At 46.1% G+C, this 20946-nt stretch overlaps 1 protein-coding gene across 1 annotated transcript in view; it reads right to left on the minus strand.

Moving 5' to 3' along the window:
• Positions 1-20946, minus strand: part of ALS2CL (ALS2 C-terminal like) — a 719895-nt gene that overhangs the window by 85819 nt on the left and 613130 nt on the right. Inside the window, exon 22 of the mRNA XM_086941072.1 lies at positions 6931-6999. Coding sequence (XP_086797198.1) covers positions 6931-6999 — 69 coding nt within the window. The remainder of the gene's footprint in view (positions 1-6930; positions 7000-20946) is intronic.

Genomic DNA, 20946 nt, shown 5'->3' on the forward strand with positions numbered 1-20946 from the left:
AGCGAAAGTAGTTGGGCAGCCTCCAAACCTACGGCTATCCTCCAGATGGCCCAATATTATGAACATCAGAAAAACGAAAACGATAGAACGACAGAGAGGAAGAAGAAAGAATTAAAAGAGAGGGTGATGATAGCTCAACTGCAAGGGGTGACTCTGGGACGAGACCAATACCGGGGAAACCATCAGATGAATGTCCCTAAAACGGCACCTCCCAAAGACCGTGCTTCAACTCCCCACATTGGACGTACAGACATTAGAGAGGACCAGTGTGCCTTCTGTAAAGGATCGGGCCACTGGAAATCTCAGTGCCCGGTTCTTTTGGAACTCACCAGAAATAGAGATCCTAGAGATTCAGCAAACGAACCAAGAAATAGGGGACCACAGCGAGGGCCCCCAAACAACGCAACTAATGATAGATCCAGTAGACCAAACACATTTGATCGACCCCGACAGAACCAATGCCAGCAATCTGACTACGATGACGTTCATGACTTCGCATAGGACTGCCTAGGGCAAGGGAGGGATCCAGTCGAGCTCCATGTTGACCAGCAAGGCCCTTATGTCACTGCTAAGGTCTTGGGTACAAAGTCACCATTCCTGGTAGACACTGGCGCAACACGTAGTGCATTATCTAAACGACTGATTCCAAGGGCACCCTTGTCTGGCTTACTAATAACATCGACAGGTTTCGATGGGACGCCCTCCACTAACCCTTTGTCCGCCCCAATCCTCTTTGACTTAGAAAACAACACCACTGACACTACGTTCTTGCTTTCCTCCAATAGCCCTGACGCAATTATGGGACTCGACTTATTGAAACACTTCCGAGCAACGATTAGATGTTCTCAAGATGGAGTCCGAGTTTTCCTTTACGACAATCCTGTTCTGCTTAGACATTGCCCCCCCAGACACATGTTTTCCATCACCGACGCTGACACTTCCCTACTTGACACTCTGCCTCCGTATCTGTGGGCCAAAACGGATTCGGATGTAGGGCGCATGATGATTGACCCAGTGCACATCACTGTTCGACCAGATGCAACACTCCCAAAACTTCCACAATATCGGATATCGCCCGAGGGCGAGAAGGCATTGGTAGAAATCATCCAATCACTGATAGACGCAGGAGTGGTAGAGGAAGTAGTTAGCAACGTTTGCAACAGCCCAATCTTGCCCATCATTAAGAAACAGGGAGAAGGAGATGAGAAAGCATACCGCTTCATCATTGACCTTCGAGAGATCAACAAAGTGGTGGTACCCCAGTACCCTGTGGTCTCGGACATTACCACCATCCTGACTTTGATTCCCTCCACTGCCACCACCTTCACTGTCATTGACCTCAAAAACGCATTCTTTTCCATCCCTATCCACCCAGACAGCCGATATCTCTTCGGTTTCACCCTAAAAGCCCGCTCATATAGGTTCGGCCGAGCACCCCAGGGCTACACAGAAAGCCCTAGCATCTATAGCCAGGCCCTCAAGAGACAACTGGATCAAGTCCAGTTACCCGATGGAGTGGTGTTAGTACAATATGTCGATGACATCCTTTTGGCAGCCGACACCACTCCACTAGCTGTCACAGCCACCATTCAACTCCTGCATTTCCTTGCAGAAAATGGCCACAAGGTCTCTAAGAAGAAGTTGCAATTCTGCCAACCCCAGGTCACTTACCTAGGCCACCTTTTGTCCAAAGACGGAAGGAAGCTGACTCCTGACCGGATCCAAACCATTCTCGACACCCCCGTCCCTAAGACCCAGAAACAGGTCCGCTCTCTACTAGGCCTCACCTCCTTCTGCCGACAGTGGTTACCCAACTTTAGCCTTGTAGTAAAACCACTGCTTTCATTGCTAGCAAAGGACATCCCTCTCCCACTCCCTTGGACCCCTGAGTGTCAGACTTCTTTCATGCAACTACGAGATGCCCTCTGCTCGGCCCCTGTGTTGGGTACCCCCGATTACACGAAGCCCTTCTCCCTTTTCACGCACGAAAGGGAGGGGTGTGCTTTATCTGTCCTGACCCAGTCCATCGGCTCAAAGCAACGACCATGCGCTTATTTCTCAGCCACTCTTGACCCTGTAGCCAGAGCCCTGCCTGCTTGCCTTCGAGCCGTAGCTGCTGCTGCGATCTCTATCCGACAGAGTGAGGGGATCGTGCTCTCGAATTCCCTCACAGTACTGGTACCCCATGCAGTTGACACCCTCCTAAACCAAACCAAAACGCAACACCTGACGAGTGCACGACTGACAGGATACGAACTGACTCTGCTCGCACCCCACATTACTCTGAAGAGATGCACCACACTGAACCCAGCAACCCTGCTGCCCTTACCAGAAAACGATCCCAATGCGCACCCTGTACACGACTGTGTGACCCTCACAGACGAACAGACCAGAAGTAGGGTTGACCTCAGAGACACGGCTTTCCCCGACCCCGACGGAGAGCTGTGGGTGGACGGTTCTTGCATCAAACTCCCCGATGGCACCACTTCAGCTGCCTATGCAGTCACCACGGCTCGAACCGTAGTCGAGACAGCCCGCATAACGCAACGATCTGCCCAGGCAGCGGAACTGATTGCCCTGACACGAGCCTGTATTCTAGCAGCAGGAACCACAGCAAACATTTACACCGACAGCCAGTATGCCTTTGGGGTGGTTCACCATTTTGGGCTCCTTTGGAGGGAGAGGGGATTCTTGACCTCACACGGCACCCCCATTTTGCACGGGGATCTAGTCTCCGCCTTGATCGAAGCCGTCCTTCTCCCCAAAAAGCTTGCAGTCATCAAATGTCAGGCACACAAAAGGGTGACAGACATTATTGGACAGGGGAATGCACTAGCCGACATCACTGCCCGAACGACAGCTGAAAATAGGACGACAACACGCATGTACGCGACCAGGTCACAAGCCGAAAAATGGTCTGACGCTAGGGACACTATTAGAGACATTCAAATGGCTAGCACACAACACGAACTGACCGAATGGACACGGGTGGGATTGAAAGATGACGAAGGCTGCTGGCGGACAAAAGACACAAACAAATGGTTGTTACCTGACTCGTATCTGATCCCCATACTGACTATGGCGCATTCCCCTGCCCACATAGGATCAGCCCCCATGATTGAACTTGTCTCCAGAGTTTGGCACAATGATAAGATCACAGAGTCCGCCAAACGCCTGGTCCAACAATGTTTGATATGCCTGCAACACAATCCCGGGAAAGGAACTGTAGTACCCCGGGGAGGGTTTGGGGTCCCGAATCACCCATTTGAAGTCCTGCAGATGGACTACATCCAACTAGACAGATGTCAAGGCCTGAAATATGTACTTGTGGTGGTATGTGCATTTAGCAAATGGGTGGAAGCATATCCAACCCGTGACAACACTGCAATGGCCACAGCAAAAGTACTGTTAAAGGAGTTTTTCCCCCGTTACGGCCTTTGTCGAATTTTGTGGAGCGACAATGGCCCCCACTTCGTAGCCGAAGTTATCCAACTCATTTTGAAGGGGTTGGGTGTAAAACAAAAGTTCCACGCAGTCTTCCACCCCCAATCTGCTGGACTAGTTGAACGACATAACGCCACACTGAAACTAAAATTGGCCAAAATAGTAGCTACCACAGGACTGAAATGGCCAGACGCACTCCCCCTGGCATTGCTTTCAATGCGTTCCACCCCCACCAAACACCACTTGACGCCATACGAAGTTGTATTCGGCCGGCCTATGAATGTCTGGTCTGCACCGAAACCAACTTCCATTCATGACGTCCCGGACGTCCTAATGTCTGATTACTTATGTCAGTTGACTAAAACGCTGTCTGTTATCCATCAACAGGTGCTGCATGCCATCCCTGACACTTCCAGGGGTCCCGGACACACCATTCAGCCTGGGGATTTTGTCCTGATCCGGAATTTCCAGCGTGCCAAGAGTCTGGAACCCCGGTGGACGGGCCCCTGGCAAGTCCTCATCACCACCCGAACAGCCCTACGGGTGGAGGGAAAACGCAACTGGCTGCATGCACACCACTGTAAGAAGATCTCTTCGACCCTGACCTCGACTGAAAACATCGACAACCAAGAAGAGCTCCTGAACAAGGATCGACCGTCACTAACCTGCTATCCAGATACTGGCACACTTGAACTTTCAAAATTCTCTGATCCCACAGTGCCATCAAAAGAAGGGTATTTCCTGCGTCGAAAGGAGGGAGTCTCGGCTAAGTAGACCACGGACTGAGTTAAATCTCAGAACGGTGACCTAAACACTACCAAGGGTTACCCGGAGAGAAGCAAAACAAAGTCTGTGGTTCTGCCCGCTACCGAGCCCCTTGAAGATGATGGAAGCGCCAGATAAGAAGATGATGGAAGCGTCAAATAAGAAGATGATGAAGGCAACAGGAAATACCCACCGCAGAAACCCAAAAGCAGACAAACTCCATAGCTCCAAGACTATTGCGCTCTTCATCACAATCCTCTTCTGCTTTCTCCTCATGACCACACTCTGGATTGTGGAAGAAAATGCACCTGCTCACGAAACCTTCTTGACCACTGTCCAGCCTACCACCATGAAGGAACATTATCTGATTTCGCTCTCTCCCCAACTCAGAGAGAGGCGAAAGGAATTTTGGAATAACTCCTTCGTACAACTACTTCACCAGCACAACCTTGCCACCAATGCCACCAACTGTTGGATCTGTGGGTTGCTACCCCACGCCACTGGACACTCGATACCATTCATCCCTTCACCTTTCTCAGTTCACGGCTCCTGTCTTGCCTGGCTGATGCTTCTGCAAGAAAGCTTTAAGGACAATGCCACCTCCAGCAAAACCGTAACGCATTTCTACAACGGGGTCTGGCGGAACAGAACAAAGACACACTTCTGCCCGCAGACCGACAACAACACAATCCACTTGGATATCCCTGCTAAAGAACAAGTTGAAATGCAAGTGTTCAATAATCCAACCAGAACCACCTTCTCCTACCTGCGAAAGCGAACGGCTGCCACTCTGACTGTGGCCCTGTCAGTCATCAACGTCACCGGCCACATGTGCATGGAAGGGCTTGGGACTCAGCTGGTAGGCCACAGTGCCTGCCGGTTTTCCAGAACTCTGGACTCCGCCGACCCACCTTCCTTTGTGGCATCTCCAAACATGTATTTCGTCTGCGGCACGAAGGCTTACACCTGGCTCCCCAAAGGCTGGGGGGGCACTTGTTTCATATCTTTCATCCTTCCTCCGACTTATGTGGCACCAGCAAACCATCACAGACAAAAACGAGCCAAGGACATCGAACAAGCCGATTCAACAGGAGCGCAATTCATCGATGCTATGAAAGGACTAGTCCCCCTCTGGGGCCCGATGGCAAACAGCCGTGCCATCCGACATCTGACTCAAGCAGTTGAGACAACAATGAACATCACGGCTGGTATCCTTGCTAACAACACCGCTGAACTTCAAGCGGTCCGCTTGGTGGCCCTCCAGAACCGCCTTGTCCTGGATGTGGTTCTTGCGGACCGTGGTGGAGCATGCCGCATCATTGGGTCCAGCTGCTGTACATACATACCGGACAACTCACCCTCAGTGTACAAAGCCATCGAACATCTTCACAGACTCTCTTCAGAAGTCCACCAGGAACAAGAAGAATGGTCGCTTGGTGGTTGGTTCTGGAACACCGTTAAGAACTGGGGTTGGAGACTGTTCACCATTATCCTGATTCCTGTAGTTGTAATATGCGGTCTATGCTTAGGAATTCAATGTCTGCCACCTCTGTGTTCATTATGTGCAAATTGTATTTGCCCTAAGACTGTGGACTTTGAAAACGAACGTATGAGAGCAATATATGATGCCGAGGTTAGGAATTTGATGAAGATTGACATTGAGTAAGCAAGTTGGCTAAGATATGTTGAAAAGGGAGGACTGTTAAAGATTAGACTGCAAAACGTCAACATTATCGGCGCCATCTTGCCCCTTTCCAAGCCCATTCGTGCGCGTAAGCGACAGCCATTTTGAACACCATGGCCTCCCTGCCCCCTCGCTGATAGCCAGCGCGTCTCTCTCTCTCTCTCTTAACCTCGCAAGCATTCCCCCGCACGCTGACAACCCCCGCTCTCTCATGCCTTGGGTCATAAACCCCTCTTCAGCGCAGCTTCACCACGGAATCCCATCCTGTTCCCAGCGCGACACCTCCCCTCATTCCTTTCATGGCCTCAAACCCTTTTGATGCAAACCCCCTTTTCCTGTGTCCCCGTTTGTCTTCCCTGTTCCCAGGCCGCCACCTGGCTCTGCGGATACTGTTTATTACCCCGTACAGTAGGAAGCTTCCCCTCCCCATCAAAAGACCCCCGAATCGATCAAAGCCCCCACCCCATGAGATCCGACCAACCCCATGCATTCCGTGAATCGGCGGAATGCCCTGCTGTGCGACAACCATCACCTGTTGTGACCGGGGTGGGGAATCCAACTGTAAATGTATGTGGGAACGGGCCTAAAGGGGAGATTCCGAGGATGTTCTTTCAACTATTAGCGCATTGCGAGAATGTGTTATGTGCAATAAAGGTCATAAACCCTAGTATAAGAGGCCAGGCCTCAGAGATGTGGTTAGAGCACCTCGTGACGATACTTGCTGTCTGAATTGATGTGTTCTCCTCCGGAGAGAATAAAATCCTCGTTTCCTGCCTTCCAGTCTCCAGCGCCTGCTTCTTCATTGGTTAACATTGGTGGGTCATAGAGGCGATATCGCCGGGCAACAAAAAAGGGTCTTTGGTTACTGGTTGTCTTTGGAACCCTTTTTAACACTTAGTGGATCTTTTTTTTTACTAATTTAATTTTAAATCTGAAAAGTAAGAAAGTTTGCTTATTTGACTTCACATTCCAGAAAACACAAAAATGTTAAAGCGAGTAATAGTTAGAGCAAGGAATTCACTCTCCGTGTAAATTACCTTTCTTCTGATTCTTGGTTATCTGGAAGCTCATTTGTTTTCGGAGTTGTCGGGGTATCATGGAGATCCCTGAAAATGAAACAGTCATTCGTTATACTAAATTAGAAAAGCAAATCATTGTTTATTCTTCATCCCTTTCATAGATAGAAATACGTCACGTGACCTCTGGGCCGGCTTTAGGGCAGTGCAACTGCGCAGGCGCTGACCTCAAAGGGGGGATAGGTGCTCTGTTTAACTATATCTTATGAGTGGAGAGGTGAGGGGCACTTTTGCCAGGTGTTAGGGAGAGAATCCGAGGAAGCGGTCATGGGGGCGCCAAAAGTGATTGTTGCACCAAGTGCCATCGGCGCTAAAACCGGCCCTGCCATTTTAGCTTTTCTCTTCTATGTCAAAAAATCATAAAAAATCGAGAAACTGTCTACTTTTGTAATGCAAAATACCTGGGATGACCTTTCAGAAGAAAACTGGCATAATTTGCTGGGTCAAATATTTTCTCTAATGTGCTTAATTTTTGACCCCCACTGTTAAATATACATTAGGTTTAATAGGGTTCTTAGAAGGAGTAAAAGCAAAAGTATTTTATTTTGTTTCAAACATTTTCTTATGTTCGACAAGACATTTTATCTATCTATTTTATCGTCATTGTCATAAGCTTTTATTCGATATGCAGAGATATCTTATAAGCACATTTAAAATACAATCATAACAATGCACACCATAAAAAAAAACATAGCTATAAGAGTCAGTATAAGAACTCGTTAAAAAGGATAAAAGGACTTAAAGTGCCCAAAGATAATTTAGCTAAAAAAGAATTAAACCGCTACTGACAATCTCTTACAACGAATAAGCCAAAACTGTTTTAAAAATTTTGCTATTCCACACACAATAGAGGGGGAAGTGTCCGTAGTTAGAATACGCAGGGCTTCCAGGTGGCTACGTGTGCCCAAATTCCGGCAAAGAGGTTTCAACCAGGAGGACCTTGGCCTTGCATAATCCGGGCACTCAAATAGAACATGTGCGATGGACTCAACCCTGCTCGGGCAACATGCACAATTAGGGGAAGTACGGGCCGCTGATGTCCATTTTGATACCACAGCACCCAGGGGGAGGGATCCAACTCTAAATTTAAAATAGAGGGCTCGGTCAAAGGGGAGGGTTATCAAATCTAGGTAGGGTTCAAAAGCCACAATATCCTTGATTTGTAAGAAGGCAACAGTGGACTTGCAGTGGTTCGAATTAGCAGTTAGACGCTCCGCAGTCCATTTCCAGAAAAGCGCCTTGACAGTGTCTTTTGGAGGGGCCGAGCGTGTTGACCAACAGTCCCCTAGTCCAATCTTTTCCAGAAGACTTTTTGTTTCCCTTAACCACCTTATCTTAGCCCATCCCCCCATACTCATTATTTCCCCCAGGCCGTCAGCATAGGATTTTAGCTCTTCGCCCCTCCAAATTCGTGTCCAAAGTAGGAGCGGGCGGAGCTGGGCTTGATCTTTAATGTTTTTACAGCCCGTATCCAACAACACTGGTACAGATGGAGTGCTCAGTGGAATAGAGATAAGGGATTTCAGCAACTTGCTCTCCGCCGTCGCCAGGGCATCCAAACGGCAGTGGCCCCACAATTCGGCCCCATACAAGGCTGATGTCACTACTTTGGCCTTGTAGATGTCGAGTACTGGGGTAAGAGATCTCCTGGGTGAGGCCCGGAACTCCCTCATGAGAGCTCCTCCTACTCTCCTGTGGTTAGGACCATTTTATCAATGTGGTTTGCCCAAGACATCCTATCCGTAATCCGAATACCGAGGTAATCGAATTCGGCCACTTTCTCTAGGGGAACAGAGTTAAGTGTAGGTGGGCAGCCCAGTTTCCTAGGTGGATTTAGGACTAAGTATTTTGTTTTGGCCACGTTTATTGTTAAACCTTTTGCAGCACAAAAGTCCTGGAAACGCGTTAACAATTTCTGCAGGCCTTGGGGGGTCTTCGAGATCAGAAGCGTGTCGTCCGCAAAAAGCAAGGTGGGGATGCGGACTCCTCCAAGACAGGGGGCGTCTGCTGGTTCTTGTTGCAGATGTTTTACCACCCCATTCACATATAATGAAAATAGGGTGGGCGCCAAGACGCAGCCCTGTCTTACGCCCCTGGACACTGGTATTTTTTCAGTGAGCTCTCCGTTTTTACCCCAACGGACCTGTGCAAAGGTATGGGCATGGAGGCTAATTAGGAGGGACAAGATGTAAGGGGGTAATCCCAGCTCATAGAGCACCCTCCATAGCTCTTCCCGGGGGACTAGGTCAAAGGCAGTCTTCAGGTCAATAAAGGCCAAGTAAAGACTGCCCCTGCCTAGTTCCACCACTTTCCACCCCAATAGTAACAACCTAAACACCTGCTCTATTGTCCCCATTCCCGCCCGAAAGCCTGCCTGAAAGTCTGATAGGATTTTGTTCTCCTCCACCCAATGGAGAATCCTACCGAGGATAGCTTTACCAGCTATCTTTTGGGTGGAGTCTATCAGACTTATAGGGCGGTAGTTCCCCGGGGTTTCCCTACACCCTTTTTTGTAAATCGGGACCACAACCGCCCCTTTCCAGGATTCTGGCACTGCCCCTCCTATCATGATGGCATTTAGGAGAGTGGCAATGACCCTTCCCCATTCCACTGGGAATGCCCTCATGAGGTCCCCCGGAAGTCCGTCTGGGCCCGCCGCCTTACGGGGCGCTACCCACCCTATAACCCCCTCAATCTCTAAGGGAGTGAAGAGATCATAGGCATGCGGTTCGATCACTAGAGTAGGGTTTATCCCAACATTCAGTTCCCCATCTGGAGGGAGGTATAAGGTCCCGAAATGTTCAACCCAATTTTGGGGGGGGATATTGCAGGGTCTCATGGATGCATCGGGTTTGTTCCGTGTGCCTATGAGATTCCAAAAGGCCCTTGGATCCCTACTTTTGCTGGCCTGGAGCAGGTCTTCCCAGAATTTGTCTTCCCACTCCCTCCTAGCAACTTGGATGGACTTATTGTAAGCCTTCCTTGCTTCCTGTATCTCACTTCGGGCTTTGCGCTTAACTGCCTCTACTAGCTTTGCCTTGTGGACCCTACAAGTTTGGGTGTACCAACCAACAGCTGGTTTTTTAGATTCTTTGTTGCCTGGCTTATAAGGGTGTGCGGTAAACACTTTAGTTAATGCTTCTACCAAGGAAACAAATAGCCCACTGACACAGCCTGCCCCTTCTAGAGATGTTCTAAGGGTTATTACCGCATGATTTAAAAGGGATTGAATTTCCCCTACCTTTGCCTCGGAGAGTGCCAATTTCGCCCATTTTATACGTCTGCCGCAAAGGGAGACTTCAGACTCATCCGGGCGTGCGGCTACCGGGTTATTGTTGACCTTCCTTGAAGGGCGCCACCACTGGTCCATGCTTAGCGAGAGTGAATTGTGGTCACTTTCAGTCGTGGGGACCACCTGCATGTCCCTTACGTAAGACCATAGGTTTACATCTATTAGAAAATAATCTAACCTGGAGGTGTGCCCTGGTCTATTAAAAGTATGGGCACCCCCCCTATCCGAGGGTGTCCTCCCATTAGCTGCCCTTAGGTTAAGTTCGAGGCTCAAGGAATATATCTGGAGCGCCACTTCTGTCCACCTTCTAATCAGTGGGATTTCCAGGACCGGGATCCCCAACCTCATGTCCTCCTCTTCTTGATCGAGAGACACGTCCGAGCCCAAGGGCTCGAACGTACAGTTCATGTCACCCGCAACCAAGGTACGCTTCTTATATGGGGAGTTGGTTAGCAAAGTCTCGAGGAGAGATATTACAGGAGACTTTCTCCCACCCCTGGTTCCCCGAGCATAGACATTATAAACATTTAAGACAATTCTTCCCCTTTGGTCTATTAGGGTGATGTTTTGTATGTCCGGGCAACCTGTAGGGAACTCCACTACTCTGCAGTCTAAAGAAGCTGCGACCCAAATGAGAAGGCCACCCGAAGGTCGCCCCCTCCCTGTTTCCGAGGTTTGCGCAGGGGAGAAATAGGAGGAAAATCCCACCCTATGAACCGGCACCAAGCTCCATGTCTCTTGGAATAGGCACAAGGAGTGCTCGTCAACCCACGCATTAAATTCCGGTAGGGTCAGTTTTCTTGCAATCCCTGCGACATTCCAGCTGAAAACCTTGAAGGCTAGGTCCGTCACAGGTGGAGCGTTGCTGGGCGCAAGAATGCCCCTGTCTATGGTCCTCCTCACTGGTATCTGAGGGGAGCAAGGATCTTGGGGGATATCTAGAGAGTCCACTAGCCCACTTGCAAGAATTGTATTGGAGGGTGGTACTCCTACTGGCTCTACTATACTCGCGGTTTCCAGTCAGCAAGGTCCTGGTGCCCACATTAGGTTCTCCCTTTCACCCCCCGTAGCCCCGGCCCAGTTTTGACTGAAGATAAGGGAACTTGAACTGCCTCTAGTTGGGCTGACAATTTGCCTGGGGTAAAAGTAAGAAAGATCAACCACTTTAACCCCCGGAGTCCCCATGCTTTTAATAGGGGTACAAATCGTGGGCACTACTCTAGGGTCTTGAAAGTTTATAATTATACAATCCCCCTCCTGAGTTTTTTTCCCCTGCCCTACCCACCCGACTCTACGGACACTTAGAATAATACCATCCACACCCAGCGGGATTGGCTTATTTTCCTTCAGCCAGTGGATGCACTTATTCTTAAGTGACAGGTGGTTTTCCAGCTGGCCTTCCCTTAAAGGGGGCACGTTGACCATAACAGCAACAAAGGGCTGACAGTCTGGTGGAAGGTTTACTGGAGGAATCCTTCGTGCTGGTTTACTAGGGACCGATAGGATGGTAGGTGGGGCTGTAGGTTGGGATACAGATCTAAGACCTTTCCCTATCGCTGGCCCATTGGGTTTATTACGTGTGCCTGAGTTTTGGGAATCTTCCCTTCTGCCACTTGCTAACTGTGTCGGTTTTTGTGGAAGAGACTTAGGCTTATTTTTGTCAGACTCTAAGTGTGTTGGTGGCCCCTTGTGTTTTGGCCCTCCTTTGAGGCAGGGAGGAGATTTTACAGCTAAGGTTGGTGGGCTGTTAGAAACAACTTTATTTGGACTTATTATGGGTTTAGGGTCTCTCTGGGATGGTGGTTCTTTCCCCTTTGTACCCATTTCCTTGTTTTCACTCACTCTAATAATTTGCTTGAATGTGGTTTTGAGTGAGTGGAACCCGTCAAGGGTTGATTGCTCTAACTTGTCTATCCTCTCCCCTAGTCCCTTGACCTGTGTTAGTAGTGGTTTCAGGAGACTCTGTACCTTATCAAAGATATTTTCAACTGTTACTGAGTCAGTTATCTTAGAGACCTTGGCAGTGTTAGCTTCTGGGTGTAGCCCCTTGTGAGAGATCAGCACATCCCCTACTATGTCATCTTCATTCACTATGGACTTACCCCTTGTGTTTTTCAAACCAGGACCAGAGGGCTTCCTTACTCTTTGATAGAGAGCGGCCTGTCTCACTAGCCTACCCTTTTTCCGTTTTCTTGGGTTTTTAGTTAGGGGTCTATTCTCCTGCCTGGTGTCAAGAGTTTCAATGTTAAGGGAAACCCTATCTAACTCCCCTTCCGGTATAACCAAGGAGGGGGTAAGCGGTTTTAGAGACAGGGGTTCACTGGTAACTTCATTTGGGATATTAGGTGATAATGGAGAAGGCAATTTAGTAAGATCACCATCATCATCATCCACAGTAACTATAGGAATGAGTGAGGCCAGATTTTCCAGCCTATCTATAGTTTGCTCTATACCAGCCAAATGGGAGGGATCTGTAGAAACACCAGGGGCACTAGGTGGAGTGACAGAGTGAACCCGGACACTGGCCGGAGTAACACCTGGGCAGCAACCCCCAAGGATGAGCATCTTGAGGGGAGGTAGACCTCGGATAGACGCCTTTCAGACATAGCAATCTCCTTTTCAATCACCGCCGCCACCCTTGTGATGAAACGGTCCATAGTTCCAATTACGGGGCTCGCGGCGTTGTTCCCCTTTTCGCCTTCACTCCTAAGAAGCTTTCCAGAGCGGGTGGACATGATGGTGTGGAGCTGGACTGGAAGTCACACCGGACTTATGCACTCACTGCTGCTGGAGCGTAAGGATAAGGGACGTGGCCCAGCCCAGCCTTACCAGCCCCTGACGGCCACAGACGGCCCGCCCTCTGCCCGGGCTCAGCCCGGCGCCGCCCGCACGCGTCCCGCGACGCGGAGGGGTTGGCCCGCCTTTGTAGCGCCTCCGGGCGCGCTGGCTGCGGGAACCGGAAGTGCACGCAAAGCCCGCTGGGAGCTGTAGTCTCCAGCCGCCGTGAGTTGGTAATGGCGGCGAGACCTACAGCGTTCCTGCACCCAGGGGCAGAGGCTGCGTGTGGCGAGATGTGCGTCCTCAGGTAGGGTTTTTGCAGCAAGAAAGAAAGCCTCCCGCTCCACCGAGGGGCTGGCCCGCCTTTGTAGCGCCTCCGGGCGCGCTGGCTGCGGGAACCGGAAGTGCACGCAAAGCCCGCTGGGAGCTGTAGTCTCCAGCCGCCGTGAGTTGGTAATGGCGGCGAGACCTACAGCGTTCCTGCACCCAGGGGCAGAGGCTGCGTGTGGCGAGATGTGCGTCCTCAGGTAGGGTTTTTGCAGCAAGAAAGAAAGCCTCCCTATTTTATCTATATTTACCTCTCTTGATCAACACACGAGTAAATATTTGTTGGATCAATAAGGCGTAAAGTGAAGCTTAGATAACCCCGTCTCCTTCAATGTCACACCAAAAATAACTTTTTAGCCGTGATCACTACAGAATTCGCAAAATATTAGTGCAAATTTGTCATCCTTTAATTAGTGTCATAGGAGTGGAAATTGCACCCGAATATCAGTGTACATCCAGGAATGTGCACTAATTTGTAAGTTTCCCACTATTAAATATTTTAACAGCTAAGTGAACCACATTTTACTTTTGGGATCCCATTGTGGGTTCAAACTTGAGCGCAATTTGGGGCCCACTCGTAATGAGGTATTTGGAAGCCACAAAGTGATGCAGCATTGCATTTGATCGAAAGAGACTATGGAGGTCATTAGGATGACGGGCGGACCTAGTTCACCCGCCATCCTATCGGAAGTCGGGAGCGCCCGTCTTAAGGGCGGGGGTCCCGTGGGGGGTATTGGGATATGCCCACCACAGTGGCGGCACATCCTGCATTTTTATCATTGTGGTGGGTGGTGCTCTCAGCACCGCCCGCCACAATGCTAAAAATGCACATTTGCATTTACATTAACAAAGCGGCAGGCACCGCACGGTGCCTGCCGCTTTGTTAATGTAAATGCAGGGGGGTAACGCAGGTACCCCCGTGTGCACCCCCCACCTGTCCTTCACTCCGGGGGCCCGCAGGCATCTGTTTTGGGCAATATCAATATGGCTGGCGGTGTCTAATAGACACCGCCACCTTCTTAAACCTTTTCCGCCCCGGCCGCAAGGCGACCGGGGCGGAAAAGCAGCGGACGGTCGTTCCGTCCGCCGCGGTCACCCCCGTCATGCTAATATGGCGGGGGTGATTAAGGGTAGGATGGCGGGTGGATCGCCCCCGCCAGGCCGGCGGTGGCTGCCGCTAGCCTGGCGGGGGCCATCTGCCCGCCATCCTAATGGGCCCCTATCTGTGGGAGTGCGAGCGCGCAAAACAATATTGCCGCCTACCGGTGAGCTCCGCTCGTCATTGCCCGTTTTTCAACCATTTACTACTCTGTTTTTGCCAGAATTTACTCCTAAATGAGGTAGCTGTGCTCAGAAACACTTACCTGCTGCTGTGAGTTTTTTTCCAGTATTTTCTGGCATCTGAAGTGGTGTCTTCCTCCCTCCTGCTCCAGCTACCAGCTCTACCTCAAGGTATTGCCCAGCTTGTCTGTCAGGAGGGTGGAGTAAGTGTTCAATAGAGTGCCTGGCTTTGGCCTAACCACTCCCACTGTCTATTTTAGCTGCAGCGCCAATCGTTTTTGCAAGCTTTTTCTCTGCAATAATTACCTTTTCCCTAATTTTGCATTTCTCTACAATTTTAATTCTGAAAGCAGGAGAATGGAAAATGGGCAAACACCTCATAATAAAAGGAAGCAACCAGTCTCTCCACCTTCAGTTAAATCTAAAGTGGTAGAGTCAAGTGAACCTTCTTTGCCTTTAATTCTTGATGAAATTCAAGCTCTTCGTACTAACACAGGTACAATTGCATCAGAGATAAGAAAAAATGCGCAAAGACATGGCTAGTATGTCAATGAAAATTTCGGATAAATCAATTAAAATACAAGACAATAAAGTTAAAATTGATGCTTTTACTCCACTTGTGGTGAAAATGTCTCCTATGTCTGCCCAACTTCTGGATATGGAAAATCGTAACAGGCAATATAACTTACCCATTTTTAACTTACCAGATGATTTTGAAGGTTCCAATTGCAGATTATATTTAGAGAATCTGATTCCTGGCCTTCTAAACATCAAATTTCCGGAGAAATTTGAAATTGATAAAACACATAGGATTCCATCTCATCCTAATCCTCATCACACAAAACCTCGACAAATTATTTTTAAAGTTTTACGTCACCATCATTTGGTCTTGATAAGAAAAGCAGCACGAGAAATTCCTTCCTTGATGGTCAATGGAAATAAAATCTTTACTCACCAAGACTTTGCTAAAGATACTGTTAAAATTTGCAAGGAATTCACTGCTTTACGCCCTCAGTTAAATAATCTTGCATTTAAATATGGTCTTTTTTGACCCTTCAACAATTTGTGTTTGGAAAGATAATTTTTCTTAGTCCTTCCATCGAACTGAAGATTTAAGATTGTTCCTGGATCAACATTCACAGCATTCACTTGATACACAAGATTCTGCTAATTCGATATTATTGTTACGTATATTTCTGACAAATTTACGGTTTATTTTCACATGAGGCTCCACCAGTTTCGGTCATGCGTGTAAAGAGTGTGTGCGTTTCATTCCTGTTATTAATGTTTAAATGTTGTCGTCTTGCCATATTTTTTTCATTTTCTTTTTCCTACTCTCTTCTTTTCCCCTGTCTGAAGCTACTATTCTTCCTTGACTTTTTTCTCCTCTTCTTGATCTTTTTTTTCTATTTTTTTTACTATGGCTAATGTTTATAATGTCACGAATATCTCTTTAAATGTCAAGGGGTTACGTCATCCTGATAAACGTACAAAATGTTTAGATTATTTAGGAAGTTGTAAAGTAGATATTTGTTTTATACAGAAAACACATATTGATGACAACATATTAGATTATATAAAAAAAAGTGGGTTGATAGCATTATTTCTTCTCCTGCAAATGGTAAAAAATGCTGTTGCTATTCTTTTTACAAAAAGACTACCTTGCCAGATGTTGAGTACATTTTCAGATACTGATGGTAGATATGTTATAGCTAAAATTAAAGTTCATGATTCAGTCAGTTTTTACTAAATGTATATGGTCCAACTGCTGATGAACCTATATTTTGGTCTACTCGAACTACTGAAGTTCTCAAGTTGGGTAATGTTCCTCTTATAGTTGGAGGAGATTACTATATTATATATGATCCTTTACTAGATAGATTCTCTCTCACTAAGGCCCCCATTAGGATGGCGGGAGGACTTTGCTCGCCCGCCATCCTCGTGGAAAACGGGACCGCCTGCAATCTGAGCGGAGGTCCCGCCATGCAGATTATGATCCGCCCACCACACTGGCGGGCGCATCATGCATGTTTAACATTGCAGCGGGCAGTGCTTTCACCAGCACCCGCCGCAATGTTAAAAATGCATGTTTTGCATTTGCATGCACAAAGCGGCAGGCGATGCGTGGTGCCTGCCGCATTGTGCATGCAAATGCAGGGGGTACCATAGGTTCCCACCCCATGTGCACCCCCCACCTCCCCTTCACCATGGGGGCCTGCAACGGGCCCCCAAAGTAAAGACCGCATGCTTCTCCAAGGCGGCAACGCTGCCGTGGAAAACCATAGGACCGCCCCCATTATAATATGGTCGGCGGTGTCTCGCGGAAATGTGGAGGACGGTCTTTCCATCCGCCGCGGACCCCCCAGCCATCCTTATGTGGCGGGGGTCATTTTGTTGAGGATGGCGGGTGGATTGCCCCCGCCGGGCCGGCTGTAGCTACCGCCGGCCTGGCGGGGGCAATCCGCCCGCCATCCTAATGTGCCCCTAAATGTTGACCTTCTAAAGCTTGTTTTCCTTGTAAATCATTTCTTCAAACTACAAAGCTGGTAGATATTTGGTGATTACACTTTCCTACAGAATTTCTTTTTACATTTTTTTTCTAACCCTCACACTAGGCTTGATTATCTAATAAAAATGAAAAAAAAATGAAAAAAAAGCTTTATTCGATTTCAAAGTACATAAAATCATAAAAGCAACAAGTTCATTACAAGGGCAAACAAAATAATCTTACAGGTATGGTTAAATATTGATTATCTAATAATTTCCAGACAACTTGTTAACTCTGTGGTCACTCCTACTATTGGTAATATTGATATTTAGGATCATGCCTTAATTTCTTTTTTTTTTTAATTAAATTAAAATTTTTCAATGCAATCCAGATGGCGAATGAATACTAGTATTGTTCTTAATGACCAAAATAAACCTAAACTCGTAAATGCTATTCATGATTCCTTTCTTCTCAACCCAGAAGGCTCTACTTCCATGGTGAATAGATGGGAGAGGAGCTTCTATTTCTCTTATGGCATATGAAAATAAAGCTACAATTAAAGATTTGGATAAACAAATCACAACATATGAGAGACTTTTTATTAGATTTAATGATCCTCAATAGAGATTGAAATTGTAAAAACTTAGATGGGTATAATTCAATCCTTAGCAGAAGAGCTAGTATTCAACTTTCAAACTCTAAAGCCAATTTTTGTTTTAATCTTAACAGATCAGGAAGACTTTTAGCCAATTAGTTATGCATTAAAAAAGATAAGGCATAAATAAATTCAATTTATGGCTTTAACAGTAAAATTGCTTTATCACAAAATGATATTGTTAATGAATTTCAGGATTTTTATACTACTTTATATAACAAATCTAACTTTCATGAGTCTTCTTTAATTGATTCTGTTTTAACTGGATGTGGATTACCCAAGATTTCCCAATCAATAATTAGATTTGCCTATTGCTCAAGATTTAATTTTATTATCCATAAAATCTCTTAAACAAATAAGTCCCCAGGACCCCATGGTATTCCTGCAGAATTTTATAAAGAATTTCAGTTACAACTTATTCCTTGTTTATTTTAACTTTTTACCTTTGTTGGTTCTATTGTAGTTACTACGGGTTCTTTTACTAAGATGTGAATTATTGTACTACCCACACTTAACAAAGACCCTACACTTGTGTCAAAATACCGTCCTATCTCCTTAATAAACCAAGATTGTAAACTGTATGCCAAAATACTTGCTACTAGATTAACCTCTGTGTTAGATTCTATTCATCTAGATCAATCTGGTTTTATGAAGAATAGATATTCTGCCAATAATACAAGAACTTCACAACATGTTATAGAACAAGGCTTCACTCTATCTGCCGAATTCAATTTGTTGGCACTGTAGTTTACATACTGGTTCGCAAAAACATATGCTTTATGATTGTCCTTTTGTTTTTAAATTTTGGACTGAAGAATGGGATATTATAAAAAAGAGTCTTAATATTCATGGTGATGTTTCATTCAAATTGTTAATCTGTAAATCTGTTGTTCTTTCTCAAATAGTAAATGACTTAAAAGGTAAACTTTTTTATTTGCTGTTATCAGCAGCTTTAAAATCCATTAAAACTTGTTGGAAAGACTCGTCATTATTATCTGTTCATGTTTGGTGGTCATGGATTATTTTTACCAGAAGAGGATCTCAGTTATCTTTGAATGGTATTACTCATAATTCTAATTCTTATCATGCATTTTGTAAACCTGTTGATATTTATTTATCTTCTTAAATATGTAATTGTTTCTAGTTATTCATTGTCATTTTAATAGCTCAGTCTTCATTTTATAGTAGCTCTACTTAACCATTATTAATAATATATTTATATATGCTTCTTCTCCCACCCTTTTGTTTTTCTAGGATTATCTTATATTATAATGTTTTTACCTATTGAAATTTAATTGCTGTTCTTAATATTTTTCTATTGTAATTGGGTATTTTTACTGTACTTTATTTTGTATTGTCATTTGTTTATTATAAATATTCAATAAACTTTTTTGAACGAGAAAGAGACTATCTGTAAAAACTGTTTACAATCTAGAAAAACAAATGCAAGGATTTTTTGTATCTATTTAACAATTACAATACTGATAGAGTGCACCCAGATGGGAAACAATAGAGTGCTGAACAAAAGGCAACAACAGAGCAATACTACTCAGTGGGGCAATTAACATGTAAGAACAATAAGTGTGGAGGTCTACAACTATATGTCTACAGCTCAAACCTAGGTCGGACACACAGTTTGTCCTTTTCAGAATCTCATATTTTCAAACATTATGTGTGCAAACAAATTCCAGTGGAATTTATGACCACAAGTCTAAAAAGAAGTCACTTTGCAATATTCAAAATAATATGATTTTGAGATTATCCAAGGGATTTGGCTTCCTTTAGTATTAACTAAAATCCAAGATTGGATAACACAGTGAATTTACTGCCAGAATAAAGCAACTTCATTGCCTTCTAAGGCAGTTCTCATGGTGCACAAATGTGGAGCCTTACCTTTAAATGTATGCAAGGCTACATCTTCAATACTGTCTCACCTTTCAAGAACAAAGAGAAATGATTGTGTTTAGGATACCATCCAGTACATTCCTCTGCCCACAGTATGCCTTTGCTGCCTCCCTCACCACTTAAACACAGCTTGCCTCCATCGGCTCATCCACAGACTGTCTGTCTTCCCCAAAACAACAAAAGAGGTCCAGATGTGTGTGGGCCATGGGCAGATTAAAAAAAGGCACCACACAGAGACTTCACTGGAGGAAAGTCATTGGGTGAAGAACCGAGAACTTCCTACAATAATATCACCTAGGCCCAAGAAGAGCAGTATTGGCTCTACCCGGATACGATAAGGATTAATGTAGATGGGATTTGGCACCATTCTCCTTAATGTAGCAGGTCCCACTGGGGATACATTCTCTATATGCCTGCATTTTGATGGGAGACATCTATCCAGAAACGCATCACTAAAAGAGAGAACAATAATTTTTCTAATGCGTGATCAAGTCCCTGTTAGGGACAAAGCGAGTTGGCTGGGTTGCTGTTGATTTTATAAAGAATAAGTATCATGCCTTGGCTCCTGCATTATATTGAAATCTATGAGAAGAATCTTGGTGTTTTAATGATCACTACATCAAGCCAAATTTGGAATAATACTTACTTGGCTTCCCAAGCAATTTTTGTGCATTGGCTGGACCTGAAAGAAGAAGTTGCATGAGTGGAATGAGATTTGGACTGATATTGTATTGAGATCATTTAGATTTTGATCAACACATTTTTTGGAGTACCTAAGTACTTCCTTTTTACGTATATTTGTTCACCTAGTCTTGCTTACTACCCCAAAATAAACTCATACAGAATTTGCACAAGTTATATGTTTCTCAAGTGTACGGGGGTCATATAGACCCTGTAGGGCAGTTCTCCAGCCCGCCCAAGGGGAGGTGGCCATGGCCATGGCTTCTGTCACCCTTATGGTCTACCCATCCACCCTATTTAGAGATCTCTACCTGCCTAATGGTGCTTTCAGTCTTATCAGAGGAGTTATGACTGAGTAAGTTCCTCTCACAACACTGCAGATTAGCCCAATAGGAACCATGTTTAAAGCACCATTTTGACAAAGTGATTTGTTTAGAAATGAGACAAACTCAATTAGCAGGAGTTTGTTTTCTCTAAACAAAAAAATCAAAGGCCCAATACACAGGGTGTTTGCTTCCTCTGCTTTGTGACTATTCAATATATTTCCTTGTATGCGTCCATGCAAGGTGA

Source organism: Lissotriton vulgaris, chromosome 10, assembly GCF_964263255.1.
Source record: "Lissotriton vulgaris chromosome 10, aLisVul1.2, whole genome shotgun sequence".
NCBI lineage: Eukaryota > Metazoa > Chordata > Amphibia > Caudata > Salamandridae > Lissotriton > Lissotriton vulgaris.